Source organism: Giraffa tippelskirchi, chromosome 11 (genome assembly GCF_054371585.1).
Source record: "Giraffa tippelskirchi isolate mGirTip1 chromosome 11, T2T-mGirTip1v1.2.pri, whole genome shotgun sequence".
NCBI classification, from domain to species: Eukaryota; Metazoa; Chordata; class Mammalia; order Artiodactyla; family Giraffidae; genus Giraffa; species Giraffa tippelskirchi.
In genome coordinates this window covers 84,299,735-84,326,747 of record NC_137285.1, presented here as the reverse complement: position 1 = coordinate 84,326,747, position 27,013 = coordinate 84,299,735, and the positions used below count along the sequence as shown (strand labels likewise).

Below are 27,013 nucleotides of genomic sequence, written 5' to 3'. Positions count from 1 at the left end.
AATATTTGTATATTTTTTCCTGCCTAAACCTGTATGACAGAAGCACACATATACACTCCCAAGACATTTGTGTTCTTATACACACTCACTGAATTTTCCACCTTTCAGTCCAAGAATGTTATTAACTATGTATCATTGTTGCTTTGTACTTTAGAACATAATGTTCCTTTTGGCTCAAAGATCCTTATACTTGGAGGCCTACTACTCCGTCAAGACCAAGCTTAAACATAACCTCTGTGAAAGCTTTCTTGATTCTCACAGAGGCTCTGTGTTTTCACTTAATTCTGTTACAGCTTCACATACAGTTTATTAACTTTACTGAAATAATCCATTTAAATTTATATCCATTCTTCTGGAATACTGGACTCCAAGAGTTTTTATTGTACCACCATTAACAAAAATGTTGAGCAAATATCACATACATGTATACCATACACACATATTACTCTACTAATATATACATTAAGCACCTTAGCCAGAAACGGAAAAATTTTTAACTGAGACAAGGATGAAATACAGACTTTTAAAATAATTTTTAAATTTTGTATCTTATAAATCATACATTTTAAAATAATAATTATAAAAATAATTTTATGTATTAACATGCAAAAAATTTCTTATACAGTATTAATAATTTTCTGAATGGTTAGTTTCAAATGTCTTATCAATTATGATGACTTCATTCTATATACCATCCTTAGATATCTCAAGGCATAATACACAGAGTGAGGTTTGTTTTTATTTTTTACAATTTTTAGATTTGTGATCCTTTGTTATAATATAACTATACTGTCATTGTTATTATGTGGCAAAGAGTTTGTAATGAGAATAAGATGTGTATCAGCTCTTTTTTATTCATCTATGCTTGCACTATTAGTATTGTCTTTATGATTTTGCAAGACTGTTTTTAATTAGTCATAGAGAAAATAATAAATAAAATAATAATAATAAAACATTACACATACAATAAAACCCCTACAAAAGTCATTTTAGCCTCTTTTCCACTTTGTAAGGATGCATTCAGATACTATGAGATATCCATAAATCCAGGGCACACATAAAATTCAATGCATTGAAGGACACAAAAGAACACTAATGAAGATAACACTGCCAACCTCACACACTTAGAACCTGTGCGCTTCCTCCAAGATAACTGTCTACTGTATGCAATGTGCTCTACCTGTATGCATACTGTATGCATCTACCTTGCAAACTGACAAGGGTGCCAATATCAATCGTGTTTTACCACAATAAATTTTAAATTTCTAATTTTTAGATAATAGAAAATGAAATTTTAATATGTTCTTCCTGTGCAACAGTGATTTATTTTGCACATCCTCCTGGTGTTCTGCCACAACACTTTAGAAGTCACTGCTCTAAACTATAGACCCCTCAAAAACAGAGATGTTGTTTAAATCTTTATGATACCTGTGTCATGCATAGTACATGTAAGAGAAGTTCAATAAAAGCTTGCCAACTGAATGAATGAAACTTAGGGTTTTCTGTGATGTTTGAAAGTAACTTGGAAGTTTACAGTGGATATATACTGTCTACTGGTGTAAATTTTGACTTTGTCATGGTATTTATTTAAGATTCTCGTGTTACAAGAAGAAAACAAATTGTTGAAAATAAGCACAAAAGTCTTTTAGAGAAAAAAAGACAAAACCCTGGATCTGTAGGACAGAAGTACAGTGAGCAGATGAATGTAAGTACAGTGTTAGTAGACATCTCTATTCAGTAGTGAAAAATTGCTTGGAAAACAGAATGTTCTTAAAGATCTGTGTTCTGCCTGTAAACTGTTCCACAACATAAATGATATAGCCAAAGCCATTGTGAAGGACTGGAACACTCTATGCTAGTAGCTCATTGTACTGTACATAAATGCTATATTCTAGTTTGCCTAAATGATCAGCTACTAAAGAATATTTTAAAGCAAACTTAAGAAATCACATTATTTTATTTGTTATTCTTTTTAGTCAGCTCTCAGAGAAGGAAATGGCAACCCACTCCAGTATTCTTGCCTGGAGAATCCCGTGGACTGAGGACCCTGGTGGGCTGCTGTCCATGGGATCGCACAGAGTCAGACACAACTGAAGCGACTTAGCATGCATGCATGCGTTGGAGAAGGAAATGGCAACCCACTCTAGTATTCTTGCCTGGTGAATCCCAGGGACAGAGGAGCCTGGTGGGCTGCCATCTATGGGGTCACACAGAGTCAGACACAAGTGAAGCGACTTAGCATGCATGCATGCATTGGAGAAGGAAACGGCAACCCACTCCAGTGTTCTTGCCTGGAGAATCCCAGGGACGGAGGAGCATGGTGGGCTGCCATCTATGGGGTTGCACAGAGTTGGACACGACTGAAGCAGCTTAGTAGCAGCAGCAGAGTCAGCTCTGGGGAAAAACTGAATTTATTCACAACAATATTAATATTTAGCTATACATTAAAAAAGGGAAAAAAAGAAAAGTAAACCAGAGCCATGGAAAATAAAGCAATGTGCTTATCATAAAGACTAATATAGTTCCAGTGTGTTTAAATGTCCTATTTGAACCTGAACTTCCTGGAAGACATGCCAAGAAGGAAAATAGAGTGTTGCATTGTGCTCAGGGGATATTGATGATGACTTTGTTTATACCACTGAGGATCTCCTGTACAGGACATTGAAGTTCATAATAGATATGTCCCTATTAACAGTCAGCAACAAATAAATAAGGAGATTCCTGTGCTGTTTGAAACAGAGGCCTTCAGTAAAGGTCAGAAGCATAGTAATGTGGATTTAAAAGTTAGTGGAGACGATTCTGTGAGAGCTAAGTAAACATGACCTCAATATAACATTTTCTAGCAGTCTAATTTGATCCAAGGATTGTATTTAAAGGATTTTTTAAAACCTAGATGGATGAGTGACTAGCATTAAATACCCCCTCTGATTTTTAATAGAATTGAAAATAGAATGTTTTATGAAAAATTTATATTTCAAGTTAAAGGTAGAAGGGTCCTATTGTTTGAATATTGTAGGAACTATTGATTTTTATATGGCTAGTTATTAATATGGAGAACAATTAACCATGACTTAGCAAAACAAACCATTTAGTTTTTTTAATTTATGTAAATAATGCTGTCACATTACCAGTACATTTTTACTGTTTAATAACAAACATAGTACTTAATTATAAATATAACTTCCTGATTACAAATAGAATAATACCTAATAAGTCCTTCCTTTTTAACTTCCACATTGTCCATATCAAACATTTCAACATCTCTAAAGTGAACAAATTTTTTATCTTTATTTTTTCTTTATTTTTATCAATACATATTAAATTTATAAGTAATGTATAGTTACTATAACAAAAGTGAACAAACTGAATTTTAAACGCCGTTACTCTTGTCCCTCTAAATTCATCTCTCTCTTCCTGTGTCTTTTTCTGTTCTGTGTGTTGCCCCTTTGCATTCTACCTTGCTGTCCTTAGAGTCCATTTCTATTCTTCCCAGAAGCTCCACTTCCACTTTCACATACACATCTTTCACTCCACTTACACATCTATAAAAGTCTGTTAGCTTTAAAATAGGTCAGTGTTTCCTGACTCAAAACAAAGTTTTGAAGTTTAATTTTTTTCATCCCTATTGTTTTGTTTTGATTTTTGGTTTGGGGTTGAGCTTGGTTTTGTTTTCACTCAAGAGGGTGAACAAGGATTCAGTTACTGTAGCATTGGCTCTGTCACCTTGTTATTAGGAAATGTATCTTATCACACTGGATTTTTCCCAGCCACTGCTTCTGTGTGGAGAGAATCTAAAAGAGGTCAATGAAAGATAAAAACAGGCACAACTGCCACTTTGTGCCATGGTCTCAGTCCAGGTTGTCTCAAGTCTATAATGGAGATCAGGCAAGGCTATGAGAGCTATTGAAGCAGGGTTTTTGCAGAAACCTGCCTCAGTTACTCTTCCAATTAGACTGAACAAAGGCTAGGTATAGTAATAGCCAGGCAACTTTATCTAAGAGTCATTTCTTAAAGTGGAACAGAATGAGAGTAAAGAATCCAGGGAAGGAGAGTTGGTATCACTCAAGAGTGTTGAATGGAAATGCTAGTCACCAGTGCTCTGATATTTCTTATTTCCCAGTTCTGCGCAGCATTGAGGCAGCTGCTGCTTTTTTAAGTTTTGTCATCTAAGACGCTTGCTTATCCTTGGCATGAAGCCACAATCAGAGACATTTGGCTAGTAATTGTCACCTACCCTTACAATGATAAACCAGCCTTAGGGTAATTTTTACCTTTCCTTTAGTTAATACTTTTGATTAACACCCAACTTACTTCCCTCTTCCAAATGTCCAAGATGATATTGCAATCTGAAAATGTACCAAAATTGACATAAAACATTTTTCTAATCTTTAGTTACCATGAAAGTGGAAGTTACTCAGTCATGTCTGACCCTTTGGGACCCCATGGACTATACAGTCCATGGAATTCTCCAGGCTAGAATACTCGAGTGGGTAGCCTTTCCCTTCTCCAGGGCATCTTCCCAACCCAGGGATCGAACTTAGGACTCCTGCATTGCAGGCGGATTCTTTACCAGCTAAGTCTCAAGGGAAGCCCAAGAATACTGGAGTGGGTAGCGTATCCCTTCTCCAGGGAATCTTCCTGACCCAGGAATCAAACAGGGATGTCCTGTACTGCAGGCAGATTCTTTACCTACTGAGCTATCAGGGAAGCCATTTAGTTACCATAGAAAGGGCTTATTCCAGTAACTCTTAATTTCTACTCCCCAAAAAAAGGAAATATGTATTATATGAATAGTGATAATTGAAAATAAAAACAGCAAATAAAAGTTTTTAAGCCAATATACATCATTAATTTTAGATATGGAATTATATTCTGATTTAATATTCTATTTTTATAGAATTTTGGACAAAGTATCCAGCTAAGTTCAGGTGAGCCAAAACAAACTACAAGGGGTACTTCTAATATTGAAGAAGGTATGTTTTAGTTTAAACATTTTCCTCTTAGCTTTGTTCCCAATGATTTCTTTTTTGTTGTTCTTATACATACTTTCCAAAATTCTTACATATCACATGATTGTTATACCACCAATTAGGACCTGAATTCTCCTCACCCTGCACATTTAGACTGTTGCCAGTTTTTATTTATTCTAAATAATAATATATTGAACATCCTTCTACATCAGATTTTTTCCTGACTATTCAATGATTTCCATATTTATATACCCAGAATTAAAATTAGAGTACCTGGCTTAATTGGCACCCAACTAATATTTATTGAATGAAACTCTGTGTATTAAATGAGTACTAGGTCAAAGGAAATAAGTTTTGTTGTGGCTTTTTTTATATATTCTGTAGCATTTTCCTGAAAAGTATTATCATTCAAAGTTCTTCTGGGTTATATGCAAACTTGAGGCAAATATCACATCCATTATTTGCTTATATGACAGACAGAGAAATGGTGTGTTATTAGTTTCTATCTGAGTACCTTTTACTAATAACAAGCTTAATTGTTTCTGTATGTGTATTTATTTTGGTGAATTATTTCTTTATATTTTTTTTCCCTATAAATGCTGGAGTTTTAGTATTTTCTCACTCATTTTTGCAAACTCTTTAAATACCAAGGATTCTGATCCTTCTGCTAGTTAGAAATGTTAGTACTACTTTATTATGTGCATTTTATTCCACTTATGTTTTATTTTCACATATAGAAGTCTTACTTTACATTTTTTCATTCAATAAATAATTATTGAGAGCTAATTTCCTGCCTGCAACTAAATATTTTGGATACATAATAATTAACTAAACATGTAAAAGTCTTGGCCTTCAGAATTTAAAATCTATTAGGGAAGACCAACCTTAAATAAATTTGTCTTAGTGATCTGTGCATTACCAAAGAAACTTCCCTGATGAAGAAAGTTAGAAATATTTCTTTTCCCTCTAGATTACTTTAATGATTTGATTCATTAAACTTAACTCTTTAATTCCTTTGAAATTTGTTTAAATAGATGATGTAAAGTGAAACTCCAAAGTGATTTTTCATAAGCAACAAGCTAACTTATTTGACTCATCTTCTTTCAAGTATTTGATCCTTCTTTAGTCATGTGGTCTTTTATTTGGTCAGTTTCTAAGCTTTCAGTTCTGTCCAGCTGATCATCTAATTTTCTAAAATTTCCATAAGTTCCTTTTCTCTTATCATCATAATTGCTATTATAAGACAATCTACTTCATCTCTTTGTTCTACCAATGAATAATAAAAACAACACAGAAATAATCTACATATACATAATGTATTTTTTCCTTAGTTCAACTAACACTCTACGAACTTTTATTACCTCACTGCCACCATTTTAAGCATCTGTTTTTTAATTAGGGATGGGAAAATGCTAGATATAGAAGACCTTGATAAATAAAATGCAAAGTAACAAAAGATTTACTGGGTTTCTGTTTGTGAAATTAATACATAGAGACGTGTCAGTTAAGTATGTATAAGGACTGATCCCAAAGACAAAAAGGGATCAAAGAATAGTTAATATAAAGTTTCTGTAGTTTCAGGCAGTACTTCTGAATTTTTGATGGCTGAAAATCTAGTGAAAGCTTCGGTGCCTGAGGATGAGATTCTAACTGTCATGAATAGCAAGCAGCTACAGCAGACAAATCTGGCTTTAAATAAAATGCAGCAATTCAACATCTGTGCACTATCAGCTGAAGAACAAAAGATACTACAGTCCCTTAATCATCTCAATGAAAGATTATACTGTAAGTATGGAAGAACACTTTCTGTATACAGGAAATTTTGTATTTTATTCTTAGACAATTTTTATTTAAAATTAAATTTAAAAATTGAAAATAAAAATGCAAAACATGTCCAGATTATCACCTATTTGAACCAAGTATATAACAATTTAAAATTTATCTGAATGTATATATTATTTCAAGTATACTGTATTGATATCATTTACAATGATACCAGTTTCACTGGCAGGCTTAATTGTCTTTTGGGAATGTGTGAATATACTTCCATTTCAGCAATGTGGCAAGCTAGTTATCTGTACTTACTATCCATCAAAAACAACCATAAATTCAGGATTGTTGTCGTTCAGTCACTAAGTCGTGTCCAACTTTGTCAGCCCATGAAATGCAGCATGCCAGGCCTCCCCATCCTTCACTGTCTTCCTGAGTTTGCTCAAACTCAAGTCCATTGAGTCAGTGATCTCATCCAATCATCTCTTCCTCTTTACTTACCATCCATCAAAAACAACCATAAATTCAGGATTATGTATTTTAAAATCTTAAATATAGTAATAAGATGGTAAGAATACAGAAATTCTTAGGACCAGGAACTAAATATAAATAAGAGCCTAGAGTGATAAGGAGAATGCCGCTGCTAGCTTTTCTCTTGAGAACATTTAACCCACAGAGTGAAATTGAGCTTTGCTTTTCATGGCCTCACAGAAAAATGGGAACAGAAGACAAAATCCACAGCCTACTTCAGATGAGTAGTCTCGCAGAAGACCCTCCCCCCCCTAAAGTTGGGCCTACGGAGGAGCTACATCCTATGCAGTCTCACACTCCTAGAGAGACAAAGAGAGAGGTTAAAAAAAAAAAAAAGCTTGCCTAACAAGTCTCAGAATTAAACAGATGAGAGGCGAAGACATGCAAGCTTTTTTCACCCCTCTGTATGTCTCTATGTCTCTGTAACTCTTTAAGAGGTTTTTGTCAACAACAGTCTCTTACTAAAGGAAATTCTAAAGAATGTACTTTAGCAAACCAAAAGTGATCTCAGATGGATAGTCTGAGGGTAAATTTGAACAAACATTGTGTACTCTTGCCTGGAAAATCCCATGGACAGAGGAGCCTGATAGGCTACAGTCCATGGGGCCGCTAAGAGTCGGACACGACTGAGCGACTTCACTTTCACTTTTCCCTTTCATGCACTGGAGAAAGAAATGGCAACCCACTCCAGTATTCTTGCCTGGAGAATCCTAGGGACGGCAGAGCCTGGTGAGCTGCCGTCTATGGGGTCGCACAGAGTCGGACACGACTGAAGTGACTTAGCATAGCATAGCATAGCATGTGATTCAAAGAGAAAACAGAATTTAAATACCTATCAAAAATAATACATAAATTGGAGAACATAAATGGTGTTAAAGTGTACTAGAATTCTTGTATGGTTATGGGATTGAGTAAAGATAGAGATTAACTTTATGCATGCTTGCTAAGTCACTTCAGTCATGTCCTACTCTTAGCAATCCTATGGACTGCAGCCCGCCAGGCTCCTCTGTCCATGGGAGACAGAAATTAACTTTAGATGTTGATGAATAAAGTATGTCTGTGTTAATAACTAATTTCACAGAGGAAACTAGTTTAGATGAATTATTATCAGGTGAAATCAACTATAAAGCAGAAAGCATTACTAGAAATAAAAAAAGATGACTTCATGATGATCAAAGTTTTAATACAGGAAAAATCTGTAAAATATTTTCACTGTATAAACATTTAAAAACATAGCCTCAAAATGTATAAATTTTTTAGCCGTTATTAGGGGATATTTTAACATTAATTATAATTAATTACAATCAGTAATTGATAGGACAAATAGACCAAAAAAATTGATATATAAGAATCAAACATGATTAACATTCTTGATCAAAGGGACACATTCTTTGTAGGCACACATAGAACATTTATTAAAATGAATCAATATTATACTATAAAACACATTGACACATTTCAAAGGATTGGAGTAATGCACATCCTCTGACCACAATGCAGTTGAACTAAATATGAGTAACAAAAAATAACCATTAAGAAAAACATTTCTAAACAAACCAGTGTTCTGGAAAATTAACCATAATATAAATTACAAACTATTTAGACATGAACAATAATAAAAATATTTTCTGTATGTATGTATTTATCAAAGTCTCTCAACCTTGTCACTACAGACATTTTTGGTCGAGAATCATTTGTTGTGGGGGGCTGTCCTGTGCTTTGTACCATGCTTAGCAGTATCTCTGGCTTCGAAAATCATAGTATGTCCCCATCATGATAAGTGTCTTCAGACATAGCCAGATGTCCTCTGAATGGCAAAAAGAAAATTACCTATGGTTGAGAACTACTGAATATGTATTTTTTTCATATGTAATATATATAAAAATATATATGTATTTACTGTGTGCATGTATATATTCCACTTAGAAAACTGGAATACATCAATCACACACTAAGAATGAGAAAAAAACAGATAAACAACAAAAGCGTAGGTTTTCTTGAACCCATTAGAGAGCTGAGGTCCCAGCACAACCAAGTAGCCTGACATCCAAGGAAAGACAGGAACTTCCAAGGAGAGACAACATGACCATTGGCTCACCTGTGGCAGAATATGGTGAAATGCCAGATTCCATACAAGCTGATGTTAGGAATTATGTTTAAATTGCTAACAGATAAATGTGGACTATTACTGAAATATAAAACCCCTCGCAGTCACAGACACAAGAAGAGTTCACACAGCTCACAGATTCTTCTTTATAAACTTATACTGTGTGTTCATAAGAAAAAGAGCAGAACAGGAGACTAGAGAAATCCTTTCTCAGTGGTGCAGTCTTGGAGAAGGGGAGCAGCCATCACTGTAGGAAAGGTATCAAGCTCCATGCAGAACCTTCTTTCCTGCAGAATGAAGGTCAGGGCTTCCCAGGTGGCACTAGAGGTGAAGAATCCACCTGCCAAAGCAGGAGATAAAAGAGATGTGCATTTGATGCCTGGGCCAGGAAGGGCCAGGAAGATCCCCTGGAGTGGGAAATGGCACCCACTCCAGTATTCTTGCCTGAAAAATTCCATGGGCAGAGGAGCCTGGTGGGCTACAGTCCATTGGGGCACAAAGATTTGGACATGCCTGAGCAACTGAGCACACACACAGGTGTTGGGATAGAGGCAGCAAACTTTGCTGACTGCCCCCAGGGCACAGTGAAGACATACTGGGTGTAGGGGGAAGGTAAGAGAAGTAGGCTTCTACTCTTGGAGAAGAGGCAAAAAGGAGGCATAGACCCAGATTATTAGAGGCATCCTGCTATTGGAGAAGGGGCACAAAATTGTCCTGCACAAAACCTCCCAAAGATATAAGACAAAGCGGACTGCCCTGGAAAGGAGGAGCAGAATGACTGAGGAGGCATAGAGGACATGCCTAAGACTAAGCCTGGAGCAGGACAACAGAAAAACTCCACTACTCTCCCACTGCAAGGCCAGCCAGTACCAAAAAACAAGCAATGGAAATCAGCTGGAGAAAAGCAAGAGTGTAGAGTCTTGTGGTATTGTGCAGACACACGGGGAGGCAAAAACTGAAAGTAGAAGGGGAAATTTGAGGGGAAAACCTCTATGGCACCTGCAAAACCACAAAATAACCATTTTGAAACCATTGATGAATTGAATGTAACCATAGCAACAATAAAACTCAAACTGAGTTCATTAACGACACACATACATACATACATACACACCAACTGTCTAACAGAAAAGACATGCCCATTTTCTCGCACAAACACATTTACCTCAAACAAGAAGTTCAGCATTCAGTCAAAACTTACAAGAGACAAACAAAAGCGAGGGAAAAAAACTCACAGTCAAGGGACAAAGCAATTAACAGAGTGAGACACAGATGGCCCAGATGTTGAAACTGCTGGATAGATCATGTTAAATAACTATGACTAATATGGTGAAGGTTACAGTGGAAAAGGTGGGCCACATGGGAGATTACAAGCCTGAACAGATAAAGAATTGCAGCAGAGAGATGGAAACCATACAAAAGGGTCAAATAGAAATGTGGGAAATAGGAACACTGTAACAGAAATGAGCCATGTATTCTGTGTACTTGTCAGTAGATTCAACAAAGCTGAGGAAAGAATTTATGAATTTGAAGATAGGTGAGAGAAAATTTCCAAACTGAAACACCAAGAGAAAAAAAAACGTTTGAAGGAAAATACCAGAACAGAGGATCTAGGAGCCACGGATAATATAAACCCACCTAACAAACATCTGATTGGGGTCCCAGTGTGAGAAACTGCAGCCGTTTTCACTGGAATGAGCTACTGATTGGATTTAGGTAAACCCCTTCCACATAGGATGAGAACCTGTTCTTGGGTCCCAAATAGCTATGAAGAACTTCTGGGGTCATTTTGAGACAAGCTGTTTGTCACTTCATATTGCAACAATTGGGCACCAAATAGAAAGAAATTAAATTCAGCTCCTACTACATAATATACGTAAAAATAAGTTACAAGGTGATTAAAGATTAAATATGAAAAATATATATAAAGCTTTTAGGAGGTAGTATAGAAAATATTTGTAATCTCAGGATTTCAAGGAAGGATTTCTTAAGTAGAGCACAAGGATCATAATCCATAGAGGAAAAAAATAATAAATTTGACTGTATTAAAGTTACAAACTTTTCTTCGTATCAGAACATTAAAAGAATGAAAAAGCAGGCCACAAAACAAAAGAAAATTTAATACATCATTCAAATATATAAAGAACTTGTATAAATCAATAAGAAAAGTCAATTTAGTAGAAAAATAGGTGTGGGAAGACAAACAGGAACTTCATAACAAAGAAAATGCAAATGACAATAAAAACTAATAGATTATTCAACATTATCAGTATTGAAAAATAAAACAATGAGATACAGTTATACACTCATCAAAAAGACGTGAGTTTAAAAGCGTGGCAATGCTAAGTGTTGGCAAAGACATGCAGCAATTAGAGCTCTCTGATAATGCTGATGGAAATGTAAACTGAGGCAATCTTTTAGGAAATGTTTTGCTACCCATGTAATAAATTGAACATGAACATACCCTACAACCTAGCAATTCTGCTTCTAGGTGCATATCTAGAGAAAACTGCACATGTGTATCAGGAAACATGTATAAGTATGTGTAGTGTGTGTGTGTTAGTTGCTTAGTCATGTGCAACTCTTTTCAACCCCATGGAGTGTAGCCCATTAAGTTCCTCTGTCCATGGGATTCTCTAGGCAACAATACTGGAGTGAGTTGCTATTCCCTTCTCCAGGGGATAGAGATCATCATAACAACAAAAGCCAAAAATCTTAGAACATATATATATATACATATGCACATATATATGTGGTATATCCAGGTTCTGAATTACTATTCAACAAGGAAAATGAACAGCTACAAACATGGAAAACTAGAGCTACACACGTCATCATGGATGAATCCAAATAATATACAATTTTGAGCAAAATAAGGCAAATCACAGAAAAATAAAGATAGGACAATACCATTTATGTAAAGCTCAGAAACATGCAAAACTAGACAATTATTTGGGGGATATGCACACATGTATTAAAGAAGCAAAGCCAGTTTAGTGCATTACCTGTGTGAGAAAGGGAAGAGAGTGCAATCCACAGGGCAGCTGAGGTAGGGAATTCCAGGATTTCTGCAAAGTGATGATCATGTTCAAATGTCTTAGTCTAGGTAGTTACACAAGACATTAGCTTTATTATTACTAATTAAAATATGCACGTATTTTTTACATACTCTTTGTGTTAATTTCAAAATTAAATACTTAATACATTAATAACAGATGGTGCTAAATCTACAAAAGCAATACATAACTAAAGCTATAGATTTAAGATGTAAAATTATGTGGCTGTGCTGTGCTCAGTAGTGTCCAACTCTTTGCCACCCCATGGACCATAGCTCACCAGGCTCCTCTGTCCATGGGGTTTTCCAGGCAAGAATACTGGAGTGGGTTGCCATTTCCTTCTCCAAAAATTAAGCAGATAAAGAATAAAAGCATCAAGTCAGTTTTTTTGGAGGGTTCTTTTTTTCCTTTAGATACTTCAACACATCTTAAATGCTTCATATGAAAGATTCTGTCTTAATTTTTTTCTTTTGTGCAGATCCTTGCTATTATATGGACAAAAGCAAAAACTTTGAAAAGGCAGTTCATTTCAATTCAGTTGCTCAGTTGTGTCTGACTCTTTGCGACCCCATGAACCACAGCACGCTAGGTCTCCCTGTCCATTACCACCAACTCCTGGAGTCCACCTAAACCCATGTCCATTGACTCGGTGATGCCATCCAGCCATCTCATCCTCTGTTTACCCCTTCTCCTCCTGCCTTCAATATTTCCCAGCATCAGGGTCTTTTCAAATGAGTCAGCTCTTCGCATCAGGTGGCCAAAGTATTGGAGTTTCAGCTTCAACATCAGTCCTACCAATGAACACGTAGGACTGATCTCCTTTAGGATGGACTGGTTGGATCTCCTTGCAGTCCAAGGGACTCTCAAGAGTCTTCTCCAACACCATAGTTCAAAAGCACCAATTCTTCAGTGCTCAGCTTTCTTTATAGTCCAACTCTCACATCCATTCATGACCACTAGAAAAACCATAGCCTTGACTAGATGGACCTTTGTTGACAAAGTAATGTCTCTGCTTTTTAATATGCTATCTAGGTTGGTCATAGCTTTTCTTCCAAGGAGTAAGCGTCTTTTAATTTCATGGCTGCAATCAGCATCTGCAGTGATTTTGGAGCCCAGAAAAATAAAATCAGCCACTGTTTCCACTGTTTCCCCATCTATGTGCCATGACGTGATGGGACCAGATGCCATGGACTTAGTTTTCTGAATGTTGAGCTTTAAGCCAACTTTTTCACTCTCCTCTTTCACTTTCATTGAGAGGCTCTTAAGGTTCTTCACTTTTTGCCATAAGGGTGGTGTCATCTGCATATCTGAGGTTATTGATATTTCTCCCGGCAATCTTGATTCCAGCTTGTGCTTCCTCCAGCCCAGCGTTTCTCATGATGTACTCTGCATATAAGTTAAATAAGCAGGGTGACAATATGCAGCCTTGATGTACTCCTTTTCTTATTTGGAACCAGTCTGTTGTTCCATGTCCAGGTCTAACTGTTGCTTCCTGACCTGCATACAGGTTTCTCAAGAGGCAGGTCAGGTGGTCTGGTATTCCCATCTCTTTCAGAATTTTCCACAGTTTCTTGTGATCCACACAGTCAAAGGCTTTGGCATAGTCAATAAAGCAGAAATAGATGTTTTTCTGGACCTCTCTTGCTTTTTCGATGATCCAGTGGATGTTGGCAATTTGATCTCTGGTTCCTCTGCCTTTTCTAAAACCAGCTTGAACATCTGGAGGTTCACGGTTCACGTATTGCTGAAGCCTGGCTTGGAGAATTTTGAGCATTACTTTACTAGCGTGTGAGATGAGTGCAATTGTGCAGTAGTTTGAGCACTCTTTGGCATTGCTTTTCTTTGGGATTGGAATGAAAACTGACCTTTTCCAGTCCTGTGGCCACTGCTGAGTTTTCCAAACTTGCTGGCATATTGAGTGCAGCACTTTCACAGCATCATCTTTCAGGATTTGAAATAGCTCAATTGGAATTCCATCACCTCCACTAGCTTTGTTAGTAGTGATGCTTCCTAAGGCCCACTTGACTTCATATTCCAGAATGTCTGGCTCTACGTGAGTGATCACACCATCGTGATTATCTGGGTCGTAAAGATCTTTTTTGTACAGTTCTTCTGTGTATTCTTGTCACCTCTTCCTAATATCTTCTGCTTCTGTTAGGTCCCTACCATTTCTGTCCTTTATTGAGCCCATCTTTGCATGAAATGTTCCCTTGGTATCTCTAATTTCCTTGAAGAGTTCTCTAGCCTTTCCCATTCTATTGTTTTCCCTATTTCTTTGCACTGATCACTGAGGAAGGCTTTCTTATCTCTCCTTGCTCTTCTTTGGAACTCTGAATTCAAATGGGAATATCTTTCCTTTTCTCCTTTGCTTTTCGCTTCCCTTCTTTTCACAGCTATTTGTAAGGCCTCCTCAGACAGCCATTTTGCCTTTTTGCATTTCTTTTCCATGGGGATGGTCTTGAATGTCACGAACCTCCGTCCAAAGTTCATCAGGCACTCTATCAGATATAGTCCCTTAAATCTTATTTCTCACTTCCACTGTATAGTCATAAGGGATTTGATTTAGGTCATACCTGAATGGCCTAGTGGTTTTCTCCACTTTCTTCAATTTCAGTCTGAATTTGGCAATAAGGAGTTCATGATCCGAGCCACAGTCAGCTCCTGGTCTTAAAAAAGCAAGAGCTGACCAAATTGCTAAACTTTTTGCACCTCAGTAGCCAAACATCTCCTCCTTTTTCTTGAGATCCTCCACGAATGAAATTTTTTTTTGTTTAAAAAGAAGATGGAAAAATTAAAAAAAAAAAAAAAAGAAGATAGAAAAATTTTAAAGAAAAAATAACCTAGCATTTGAATAAGGATTGGTATGGAACAGTCAAAGTACTACGAATGTCTTTTTAGGAACATAAATTTTGTGTATAATAATTGTTTTTAATCAAATTAACTCTTGACTGTTTCTGAGGACAATAAGGAAAAAAGTTTTTTATTTAGTTTTTAATATTTTGACACATGAGAATTTAATATTTGACTCTTTAGCCAGTCCTTCAGTATATATAACTAAATTATTTATATATCATGGTATAATTATTTCAGATATACAAGAAACCATTTGCAAAAATCCATCCATCAAAAGTACTTTACAAATAATACCACTTCTGGTAAGTATTTTAAGAGTATTTTTTGTTTTCTTGTTTTAGGAAACCATGTTTTTATATGTAAGAATCCTTTATTGATAATAATTTTTCTTGAGATTGACTTTTAGGAAGCTTTTCTCCCCAATCAACTTTTTAATTATAAGATGTTTTATTAGAATCAAGCAAATATCCTCTCATTTAAAAAAATCATAATATAAAGATTTTTACATTGAGAGCATTTCATCAGTTGACAGATGGTAACCATTAACTTTCTCTCCAAACACATTACTCTTCCTTATTTTAACATCAGTAACATAGGTCAGCAACCTTCCTTTCTCAGGGAAAATGGTATAAATTCACAGAGTTGTGACATCAAAATTACTCCATTCCCCTCCTCCATCAATACCGTTTCATTTGCCATATTCTGCCTGGAGATTTGAACATTTTATTTTTGTTTGCCCTTCTGTCTGCTGTTTTTATTTTATGTTATTTTACTCTTCATTTAGATTCACCAGCTGTTGACATTTTGCTGTCCTTGGTTTATCTGATGGATGGATGGATGGATGGATGGATGGATGGATGGGCAGATGAAAGAGCAGAGTAGAATACGTGGGCTTGGATAGGACAGGGTAGATGGGAAGGAGGATGCATAGTTACACACACACAAACATATATTTTAATGAACTGCTTGGAAGTGTAGACATGGTGATACTTCCCCTCTAATACCCCAGCATACAGAAACTCACCTACATAACCACAATACCATCATCACACCCAAGAAATTTAATATCACATATTATTTGATACACATTCCACATTCAAAGTTCTTCAGTTGTCTAAAAAAACCTCTCTGTGGCTATTTTATTTCTCTGATCCAGGATCTAACCCAGGATTATAATGTTGCATTTGGTTGTCATATCTTTTAACCTAGAAAAGTCTCTTCTCTTTTTCAATCTTTCATCTACATTGACACTTGTGAGGCGTCCAGACCGATTATATTGAATACCCTGTAATCTGGATTTGTCTGATTGTTTTCTCATGATTAGATTCAGGTTGTTTTTTTATATTTTTATTCAGGTTATTATGAATGCAGAGTTCTCAGTTTATGTTTTTGTAGCTTGTTTTTCTTTTAATCACTTGGGCTTATTTCTACCTGTATCTTGCCTTCACATCTTCTGTTTAACTGCTTGTTATTTATAGTCCCCAAAACAGATATCCACACTTTTAGATGTCCAAGCTTAGTGCCTCCCTTTGGAATAAAGTGCATGGGCTTTCGATGTACTTTGGTCTTTTAAAAGATTTCAAAATTTGTTCTTGTATCTTCATTGTATTTTATATATGTAAAATTATTTAATATGAAAGTTCTAAAAAGGCAATATATAACCATATTCTTATACATTCTGTATATACAAAAGACCATTAAAATTGTATTTTCCAGGACACCTATAGTATAGCCTATTTCTAGTCAATAGAGATTTTTCCAAAAAATATTTCTATCTCTTTAAATGGCAAAAATGTCTGTTCAAAAGTATTTGTTATTTTGGAGATATTGCAGATAAGCTTTCGATCAGTGTTTTTTGTTTTTCATTCATCTCCAATGTTTTCATATCCATATGAACAAGAATTTTGTTTTGAAATTATAATGCTATATAATAACTTTACAATGTACAAGTATTATGTCATTAATTCAGAAACTGAATTTCTCCACCTAGCAACACTAATTGTATAATATCTAACAGGTACCCCAGTATTAAAAACCCAAATGTCATTGGTTTAATATTGGAGAATTGATGTTTCATTCCCAGAAGTTGTATATCTCTGGAAAATTCACAACCTGAGTGAAGTTTATATATTAATCCACCACCCCCCACCCCACATATATGGTTTTATTGTTGTTGCTATTTGCATATTTACCCCATTCTATTGCCCTTTGGGATGTTTCCCCCATACCAGTGCTTGATAGTGTTGATCTGGGTTTCTCATCTCAGGCATAGAAGTAAACTGATGTATTTTTTCTTCTTAATGTGTTTACTATGAGTTTTAAAAGACACTTTATCATTTTAAAAAATCATTGTGAAAGGTGTAAAACCATTTAAATCATTTGAAACCATTATCTAGAAGAACAATAATGGATTTCTAATAGTGGGATTTCAGGCACTTTAACACTTGGGTTAGAGGAATAAATTTGAGCAGGAGAGCCACCTCTTTCATAGCACAGTCAACTGCTATTGCTTAGAGCAAGTGCTGTTCTGAGATTTTTCAGAAGAAAAGTATCCAACTCACTCTTTCCTGTATTTCTTCATTGAACACTCATAATCACTTTAATAGTATCCACCCCTGTAGAGTACTGATTAGGATTATGTGAGATAATCACCCATGTAAAGCACTTGGAACAGAGCCTGTAACATAGCATGTGCTAAATATATGTGAAGTTGCACTATTATTATTGCCACCTCGGCTTCCCAGGTGGCTCAGATGGTAAAGAATCCGCCTGCGATGCGAGAGACATGGGTTTGATCCCTGGGTCAGGAAGATCCCCTGGAAAAGGACATGGCAACCCACTCCAATATTCTTGCCTGGAGAATCCCATGGACAGAGGAGCCTGGTGGGCTACAGTCGATGGGGTCACAAAAAGTCAGACACGACTGAGCAACTAACACACATGGTCATCTTACTAGTTTAAATTATCTCCAAAAAAAGTGACATTCCAAAAAGTATTTACATGAAATTTACATGCAAAGTGTAACTTCTCTTCTAAAAAATAGGAATTATTCTAACAATTTTTAATCCCACAATGTACAGTGTTGATCTTCCATTCCAGCCAAACATGTTTAATGTATTTGATGTGAATCAAGTTGGCAGTGTTCTGCCCTGCTTCCATGTTTTCTCATGCTCACTCATGCTCTTGCCCAGTTCCTATCTGCACTGCATTTTTGCTCTGCTCTTCAGACACCGCCCTCTAAGCTCCAGTTTAATGCTGCTTCTCCCATGAAACATCCTGTGACCAATCCATCTACGATACTCTCAGCCTCCTCTGAACTTATTACTGCAGTATATCTGGTTCTACACATATATACTCCATATGCACTTTGTTAGTTGTCTCTCTGAGTGAATAATCTTTTTTGGATCTTAGAGGCTTTTTTCATTTATCTGCCCATTTCATAGAAATTTACACATACTCAATACTTGAAAATATTGGTTGAAATTATATGGCTTTTTTCTACATGGTCTGTGAATATATAAATTATCCACATTTTTCAGAATTCAATAAAATGCAGTGAACCTGAAACTTTTTTTAATATTCTAAGGATTTTATGCTCCATAAAAGTACCACTGTTTCTAGAGTTCTTCCAAAGGCCTCTGCTGAGTGTTGTTTATCTGTTTGTTTGCTTTGGCTGCACAGGCATTCTCCAGTTGTGGGTGAACAGGCTCCTCTGGTTGCAGAGGGTGGGCTCCAGACCACACTGGCTCAGCTGTCCTGTCAGCTGAGGTCTTGGTTTCCTGACCACAATCACACCCACGCCTCTGTGGGCGCCCAGCCACCGGGCCACCCAGGAAGTCCCTGAGTGTTAATGCTGTTGTGTACTCACTCAGTTGTGTCCAACTCCAAACCCATGGACTGCAGCCCGCCAGGCTCCTCTGTCCATGGAATTCTCCAGGCAAAAATACTGGAGTGGGTTGCCATTTCCTCCTTCAGGGGGTCTTCCTAACCTAGGGATAGAACCTGTATCTCCTGCATTGACAGGCGGATTCTTTACCACTGCGCCACCTGGGAAGTCTCTGAGTGTTAACATTTAATCAATAATAGTCTTTGTGGCAACTGCACATTTTTGACATATAATTAGAAGAAAGGAAACTCACACTTACTAGGTTCCTACCACTGAAAAGCACTGTACCAAATGGTTTCATACATATTCTTCTGTTTAATCTTCCAAGTTGGCGACATTAAGTGATTTTCTCAACTCTCAGAACTCTTCAGTGATGAGTCAGGGTTTACACTTTCCCATCTTCCCCCCAAAATCTGTTCTACCTTTTATAATCCTTATTTCAATCAGTGACACCATTATCCACCAATTTCCCAGAGAGAAATTTGTATCTTATCCAGGCTTCTCATTCTCCCTTAACTCTAGTCAATAAATCCTCCTAATAATAAAGTGCATCTCAAATCTGCTGACTCCTCTCCATTTATACTATCATCTTAGTTTAAGAATTCATCGTGTCTCATGTAGACCATTTCAACAGCCTCCCTTTTTCTCTCATACTGCGTCTTTCACACCATCGCCATCAGAGTAATCTTTTTAAAGCGCAGGTATGAACATAACACTCTCTTTCTTAAAACCCAACCTCAGTAGTTACCCATCACCTGAAAGATAAAACTTCTCTGGTGGTACCTTGAATAAGAATCCATCTGCCAGTGCAGGGGACAGGGTTCGATCCCCGGCCCAGGAAGATTCCACATGCCACAGAGCAGCTAAGCCCGTGCACCACAACTACTGAGCCCGCGCTCTAGGGCCCATGAGCCACAACTGCAGAGCCCACGGGCCGCAACTGCTGAAGCCCCTTCACCTAGAGCCTGTGTTCTGCAACAAGAGGAGTCAGCCCAGTGCAGCAAAGAGCCGCCACTGTTTGCCGCAGCTAGAAAAAGCCGGTGCAGCAACAAAGACCCAGTGCAACCAAAAATAAATAAATAGATAATGAAAAGTAATTTTTAAAAACTCCAGAGAACTACACTCAAGAGCTTTTCACCCTCATCTCCAGTTGCTCCACAGGTCGTAATTTACATACTCTTGAGGAAGAAGCAGGTCCCCCTGGAATTTCTTGCAGCATCCTGGGCCCACGCTGCTCCCACTACCTCACAGGACTGCTCCTAAATGCCTCTCTCCTACAGTTCTTTAACACTTGACTTCATTGTCATCCCCCTGATAGGCTTACCCAGCTCAGACTTTGTTTTACCAAAAATTTTGAAGTTGTTCTTTTTGGCAACCGTAGCAGTCTGATTTTTTCTTTTTGTAAAAAATATTATATTTGCTTATTTTTATCCACTGAACAAATACAGCCTGAGTTCTTACCCTGTGTCAGGCTGGGACTAGAAAGCAGAAAACACTTTCCTTTCCTCAAGCAGTTTGCATTGTAACACAGATAATATGGATAAAATGCAAACAATATCGGATAAAAGGGTTACTGCAGGGCATCCTCCAGGCCCTCCCATGATTTTTCAATATAAAAAATAGGAATCTTAGAAGCAGACTTTTCAGTTTGGAATATTTAACCTACTTTTTAAATAAAATAAGTTTAATGAATTTTTAACAATTACCCTCCCAAGAACTTCTTTAGCCTAACATTGTTAAACTACTCCTAGGGTATTATATGGGCTCCAGGTGATTCCTGTAGAAAATAAAATTATTAAATTTTGACCATTTACACAGGAAGTTATGATTTTAAAACACCTGTAAATACATCTTACCAATAGCAAAGAGTAAAGATTATGAACCATTATATTACTATGATGCCTTATATAAAGTGATAGTCATCATGTTGAGATTGATGTTTATGTCATTTGAGAAACTGAACTATGAGTTTAGTCTTATTAAAATCTGTAATCTGTAAGGAGATAACATATTACATATACATACACCTTACATATTTTACCTTGAAGTCTATGAATACTACAGTAAAAGAATATATTCTGAAATTATGTTACAGAACAGCCAGCCAAGGACCAGTTCATCTCCTGATGTTGGATCCAGATCACAGAGAAAATACTGATGAGTATAATAGTAACTATTAAATGGAATAATTATTTTTGAGAATCTCCTGTAAATATATATTTATGTGTTTGTTAATTATTAAAATACTATAACCATCAAATAACATGAACAATGGAAATAAATTGATTGATTTACATTTATGCTATAAATAATACTTTGTTATGTATTTTATTGATAAATACACTTTTAATAAATGAAAATACTTCACTGTTTTTAATGAGAATGCTACTGGAAATAAATTCATTGTATTTAAAAATGAAGTAAGATATTTTATTATTCAAATTATGTGTTCGCTATAGTTCAGGAGCTTTTTTTGCTGAAAATCCTAATAAATTCTAAATTTTTGTAGAATGGTGTAAAAAGTTTATGATTAATAATACCTCTCATAAATAGTAATTCTATTTGTTTAAGACTGTGAAGGATCTCTGTACTTTGGAGATGTTACTAAAGGGTCTTATTCTCAATTCTGCATGTTCAGAAATTAAAGTTATCACTTAATAAAGGGGTGATTGGTCTCTAAAGAACTGACTTTACTAGCAAAGCTCATGAGGCAAATGGTAAATATAAAAAGTAAACTGCAATCCCAACTGAATTACTTAAATTGTCTGATCAGTATGTTCTTTTCCCAATGAGAGTGTCCATCAGTGAAACCAGATTTATATTAGAAGTATAGAAACTTTAAGTTTAGAAACAAAACCAAAAGTTGTATGGTCATAAAAAAAAAATTGTTTTCATAAAATTATGATAGTCTCATACATCCTTTTGAAGAAGGAAATGGCCACCCACTCCAGTATTCTTGCCTGGAAAATTCCATGGACAGAGGAACCTGGCAGGCCACAGTCCATAGGATCACAGAGTCGGCCATGACTGAGTACATCAGCAGCGTACATCCTTTTACCAACTGTTTCTACTTCATGCTCTCATCACCTCTCATCTGGACTCTTTCAAGATGAATCTCTTACCTCTGGCACCAATAAGGCTGCTAGAGTGGCATTTCTAAAGTGTGAGTGAAGTGACCAGAGTGAAAATCATATCAATCCCAAATTAAATGTCTTTAGAGCTTCCTCTCTGGCTGCTAGAGAAAATTTACACACCTGAGCATAGCATGTAAGGCTCTTCATATCCTGAGTCCTCCCTGTTTACCTACATCATCTTTACCAACTCTCTCACCACACCACTTATTCCAGCGCACTGAACTCTTTACAGACCCCCAGATACAACCTGCTATTCCATGCCTTTCTGCCTGTACCTATACCATTGATACTATCTTGGAATGCCTTCCCTTTCACTCTGCTTACATCTGCTGATAAACTTTAAATTCATTCTTTTAAATTCTGTTTAAGTTAAATTTCCTCCAATTTTTTTCTAATCTTCACTACCTAAAAGTGTCCACTACATATAAATTATACACTTTGTAGCCTGTACTGTAATTATTTGTGTGCATAAATGTCTCTTCTTCTACATCAAGAGAATTCTGGAAGGTAGAAATTGTCCTTAATTTGTGCCCTTTGAAATTAAAATAAGGTACATAGCGGCAGATCAAAATAACAAAGGAAAAAATATCCAATTGTTCAATTTATTGAGCCCCTTCTCTGTGCTAGGTACTCCTTTGTGTGTTAGGGATACAATAAAAAATAAAATTAACTGTCTGCAACTATGGAACTTAAATTTTAGTGAGAATTACAGATTTTAAAACATAAGACTATAATATTAGATAGTTATAACATACTATAATATCAGATAACACTGAATGAAAATCAGAGCATGGTAAAGGACAGGGAATGATGGGAGTATTATTTTAGACAGAGAGGTAAAGTGCTCAGAGAAGGGCTCTGAGAAACTGACATTTGGGTACATATGTGAGTGAGGTACAGTGGCCTCAGGACTGGAAAAGGTCGGTTTTCATTCCAATCCCAAAGAAGGGCAATGCCAAAGAATGCTCAAACTACCTCACAATTGCACTCATCTCACACACTAGCAAAGTAATGCTCAAAATTCTCCAAGCTAGGCTTCAACAGTACATGAACCGTGAAATTCCAGATGTTCAAGCTGGATTTAGAAAAGGCAGAGGAACCAGAGATCAAATTGCCAACATCCGTTGGATTATCGAAAAAGCAAGAGAGTTCCAGAAAAACATCTATTTCTGCTTTATTGACTATGCCAAAACCTTTGACTGTGTGGATCACCACAAACTGAAAAATTCTTAAAAGAGATGGGAATACCAGACCACCTGACCTGCCTTCTGAGAAATCTGTATGCAGGTCAAGAAGCAACACTTAGACTGGACATGGAACAACAGACTGGTTCCAAATTGGGAAAGGAGTACATCAAGGCTGTATATTGTCACCCTGCTTATTTAATTTCTATGCAGAGTACATCATGAGAAGTGCTGGGCTGGATAAAGCACAAGCTGGAATCAAGATTACCAGGAGAAATATCAATGACCTCAGATATGGAGATGACCCCACCCTTATGGCAGAAAGTGAAGAACCTAAAAAGCTTCTTGATGAAAGTGAAAGAGGAGAGTGAGAAATTTGGCTTAAAACTCAACATTCAGAAAACTAAGATCATGGCATCTGGTCCCATCACTTCATGGGAAATAGATGTGGAAACAGTGTCAGACTTTATTTTTTTGGGCTCCAAAATCACTGCTGATGGTGATTGCAGCCACGAAATTAAACGATGCTTACTCCTTGGAAGGAAGGTTATGACCAACCTAGACAGCATATTAAAAAGCAGAGACATCACTTTGTCAACAAAGGTCCATCTAGTCAAGGCTATGGTTTTTCTAGTGGTCATGTATGGATGTGAGAGTTGGACTATAAAGAAAGCTGAGCGCCAAAGAATTGATGCTTTTGAACTGTGGTGTTGGAGAAGACTCTTGAGAGTCCCTTGGACTGCAAGGAAATCCAACCAGTCCATCCTAAAGGAGATCAGTCCTGGGTGTTCATTGGAGGGACTGATGTTGAGGCTGAAGCTCCAATACTTTGGCCACCTGATGTGAAGAGCTGATTCATTGGAAAAGACCCTAATTCTGGGAAGGATTGGGGGCAGGAGGAGAAGGGTACGACAGAGGATGAGATGGCTGGATGGCATCATCGACTCGATGGACATGAGTCTGAGTAAGCTCCAGGAGTTGGTGGTGGACAGGGAGGCCTGGCGTGCTGCGATTCATGGGGTTGCAAAGAGTTGGACACAACTGAGTGACTAAACTGAAATGAACTGTGAGTGAGGTAGGAGAGCTAACCTTGGTGGTATATAGGAGAATAAAATTCTACATAGTGGGGACCTTACACAGGAACATGCTGAACATGTTTAAGGAACATAACTGCTAGCATGGCTAGTGAGCAGCAAGTAAGGCAAAATGACTGAGAAATGACGTAAGGGAGGGGGCCACAGGCAGGATCAGGCAGAGCTTGTAGGCCATGGGAGGGACTTGGGATTTCAGGCTAGAGTTATGTGAATGTATCCTTTGCAGGGTTTAGGGTAAGGGAGGAACGTGAGTCTTTAAGGATCACCTGGTGTCTGGAGCATATATTTAGGAGATGGAGGTGGCAAGATTTTAAGGAGGGGAACAATTAAACAGCTTTTGCAATAATCTAAGTGAGAGAAGTTTATGGCTTGCATGAGGTTAATAATGTGATAATAAGCGGTCAGATAAAGAAATACTTATTTTATGAATTGTGATGGAATGAATGTGAAGCATAGCGAGAGGGAGAAATCAAGGATGATTCCAATGTTTTTAGTCTGAGTACCTGTGTGAATCATGGAACTATTTCCTGAGTTGAAGAATACAGGAGAAGAAGCAGGTTTGGGTTGAAAATCAGTTTTTAAGATGTCTATTACCTATCTAAGTGGTGATACTCAAGAGGCAGTTAAATACGCAAGTCTGGAATTTGGGTGGGCGGTCCTGAATGAACATATAATTTGGGAATTGCCAGTATGCAGATGATATTTACAGCCATGAAACTGGATGAAATCATCTGGAGAAAGAATGTAGCTAGAGAAGAGGTCTGAGCAGCCAAGAAAGAAATCACCTCAAGAAAGCGGGAGGAAGCAGCTATATCAGAGTTGATAATAAATTTGGGTTAGATTAGGACTGAAACACTCCCCTTGGATTTAGCTTCCTGGAGGTCGCTGGTGGCTTTGACAAAAATGGTTCAGCAGAGTATCAGGACAAAAATCTGACTGGAATGGGTTCAATGGGGAGTACAGAACAAGATAATAGTGAGATATTATTGGAAATGTTATAGTAATAAACAAATACAATTGGTTAGCAGGCAAGATGTCCACATCCTCCTCCTCAGAACTTGTGAAGATATCAATAGTACCTTTCATGGCAAAGTGAACTCTGCAGATATGACTAAGTTACGTATTTTGAGCTGAGGGATATTATCCTGGGTGATCTGGGTGGATTCAATGTGATCATAAAGGTCCATGTAAGTAAAAGGAGAAGGCAGGAGGGTCAGCTATGAATATTGTGCTAAACTGCTGGTTTCGAAGATGCAGGAGGGGAGGGGCCACACTGTGAGGAATACATGTGGTCTCTAAAAGGGAAAAAGGCAAGGGAACAAATTCTGCTCTAGAGCTTACAGAAGTAACACAGTCCTATCAAAACCTTGGTTCTAGCCCACAGAAAGCCATTGCAGTCATCTGTTCTCTATAACCATACAGTAACAGGTCTGCATTATTCTAAGCCACTAAGTTTGTGATATTTTGTTACATCACAATGGGAAACTAGCACACCATCATACATAACATAGTCGTGGGTTATGGAGATTAGAATGTGATTATTTTTGTGAACTATTATTCTGTTACCACAGTTCAGAGACAGCTTAAACCCACCCAAGGTCATGACCAACTGAAAGAAAAAGTATTTTGTACATTCTTATTTGGAGTGTATAAGAGTAGAATTTAATAAGGCAATAGAAAATTTAGAGCTCAGATTTTAAAAAATAGAAAGTTGCTTGCCTCTACCAGTAAACATTTTGGACAATTTTTTATGCCATCAGTACACCTCTGTGAGTCAGGCTGGCATTAAACGAATTTCCCCTCAGTCCTGGTCGTGTGCGGAGGTCCAGAAAGGGCTCTGGCTTTCTGTGTGCCATGCCTTTGGTACTGGTGGCTTCCAGTCCGTGAGTACTAACCTCAAGCACCCGGACATCAGATTCCAAGGAGCAGGAGGGTTCAGCAGGCTCCTCCCTGAGGTACTGACTCACTCTCCTTCGATAATAGGCCTGTGGAGCCACCCTGGGAGCATGAGCTGTGGTAGCCTCTCCTCTCCCACTTCACATTTCAAACGATAAAGGCTGTTCTACAGGATAACAAATAAAACAAAATGATATTCCAATGGGGTAATCAGGCAAGAGGGGTATGCCATGATGTTTGGAAAGCATTTCAAACATCTTAAATGAAAACGTGTTTTTTTTTTTAAGACAAGGATTCATATTTATGTGTTGCTGTAAATGTATTCAACAGCCTCCTACATGCTAAAGCAACTCCACAGTTAATAATCCCTAACTTTAATCCCTTTCATTTGTACATCAAAGAATGTCTCTAAACAAGGGATAGTTAAAAATAATTAAAAATCCAAAGTCAGGCTAGACCAGAACAACCTCACTAGTAAACTGGTAAAGCAGGACAAGATTTGTGCTTTACTAATACATTATGACATGGTCCT

At 37.0% G+C, this 27,013-nt stretch overlaps 1 protein-coding gene and 1 non-coding gene across 34 annotated transcripts in view; both read left to right on the top strand.

Moving 5' to 3' along the window:
• CEP126 (centrosomal protein 126) overlaps positions 1–21,589 on the top strand; it is a 116,930-nt gene extending 95,341 nt beyond the window's left edge. For 6 of the 33 annotated variants that reach the window (XM_081545953.1, XM_081545950.1, XM_081545973.1 and 3 more), the window contains 3 exons: positions 1,593–1,705; positions 4,898–4,973; positions 6,546–7,098. In XM_081545953.1, the coding sequence (XP_081402079.1) occupies positions 1,593–1,705; positions 4,898–4,973; positions 6,546–6,916 (560 nt within the window). In that variant the 3' untranslated portion in view covers positions 6,917–7,098. Of the gene's footprint in view, positions 1–1,592; positions 1,741–4,897; positions 4,974–6,511; positions 7,099–15,524; positions 15,590–21,268 lie in introns of those variants that run through there. The other 27 variants (XM_081545957.1, XM_081545952.1, XM_081545977.1 and 24 more) reach the window with 14 other exon arrangements.
• Positions 21,590–26,349: 4,760 nt separating this feature from the next.
• On the top strand, positions 26,350–26,499 carry LOC145528062 (small nucleolar RNA SNORA57). Its single transcript, XR_014070134.1, has one exon. It is a non-coding gene; the product is annotated as a small nucleolar RNA SNORA57 (small nucleolar RNA).
• The last annotated feature ends 514 nt before the right edge of the window (positions 26,500–27,013 follow it).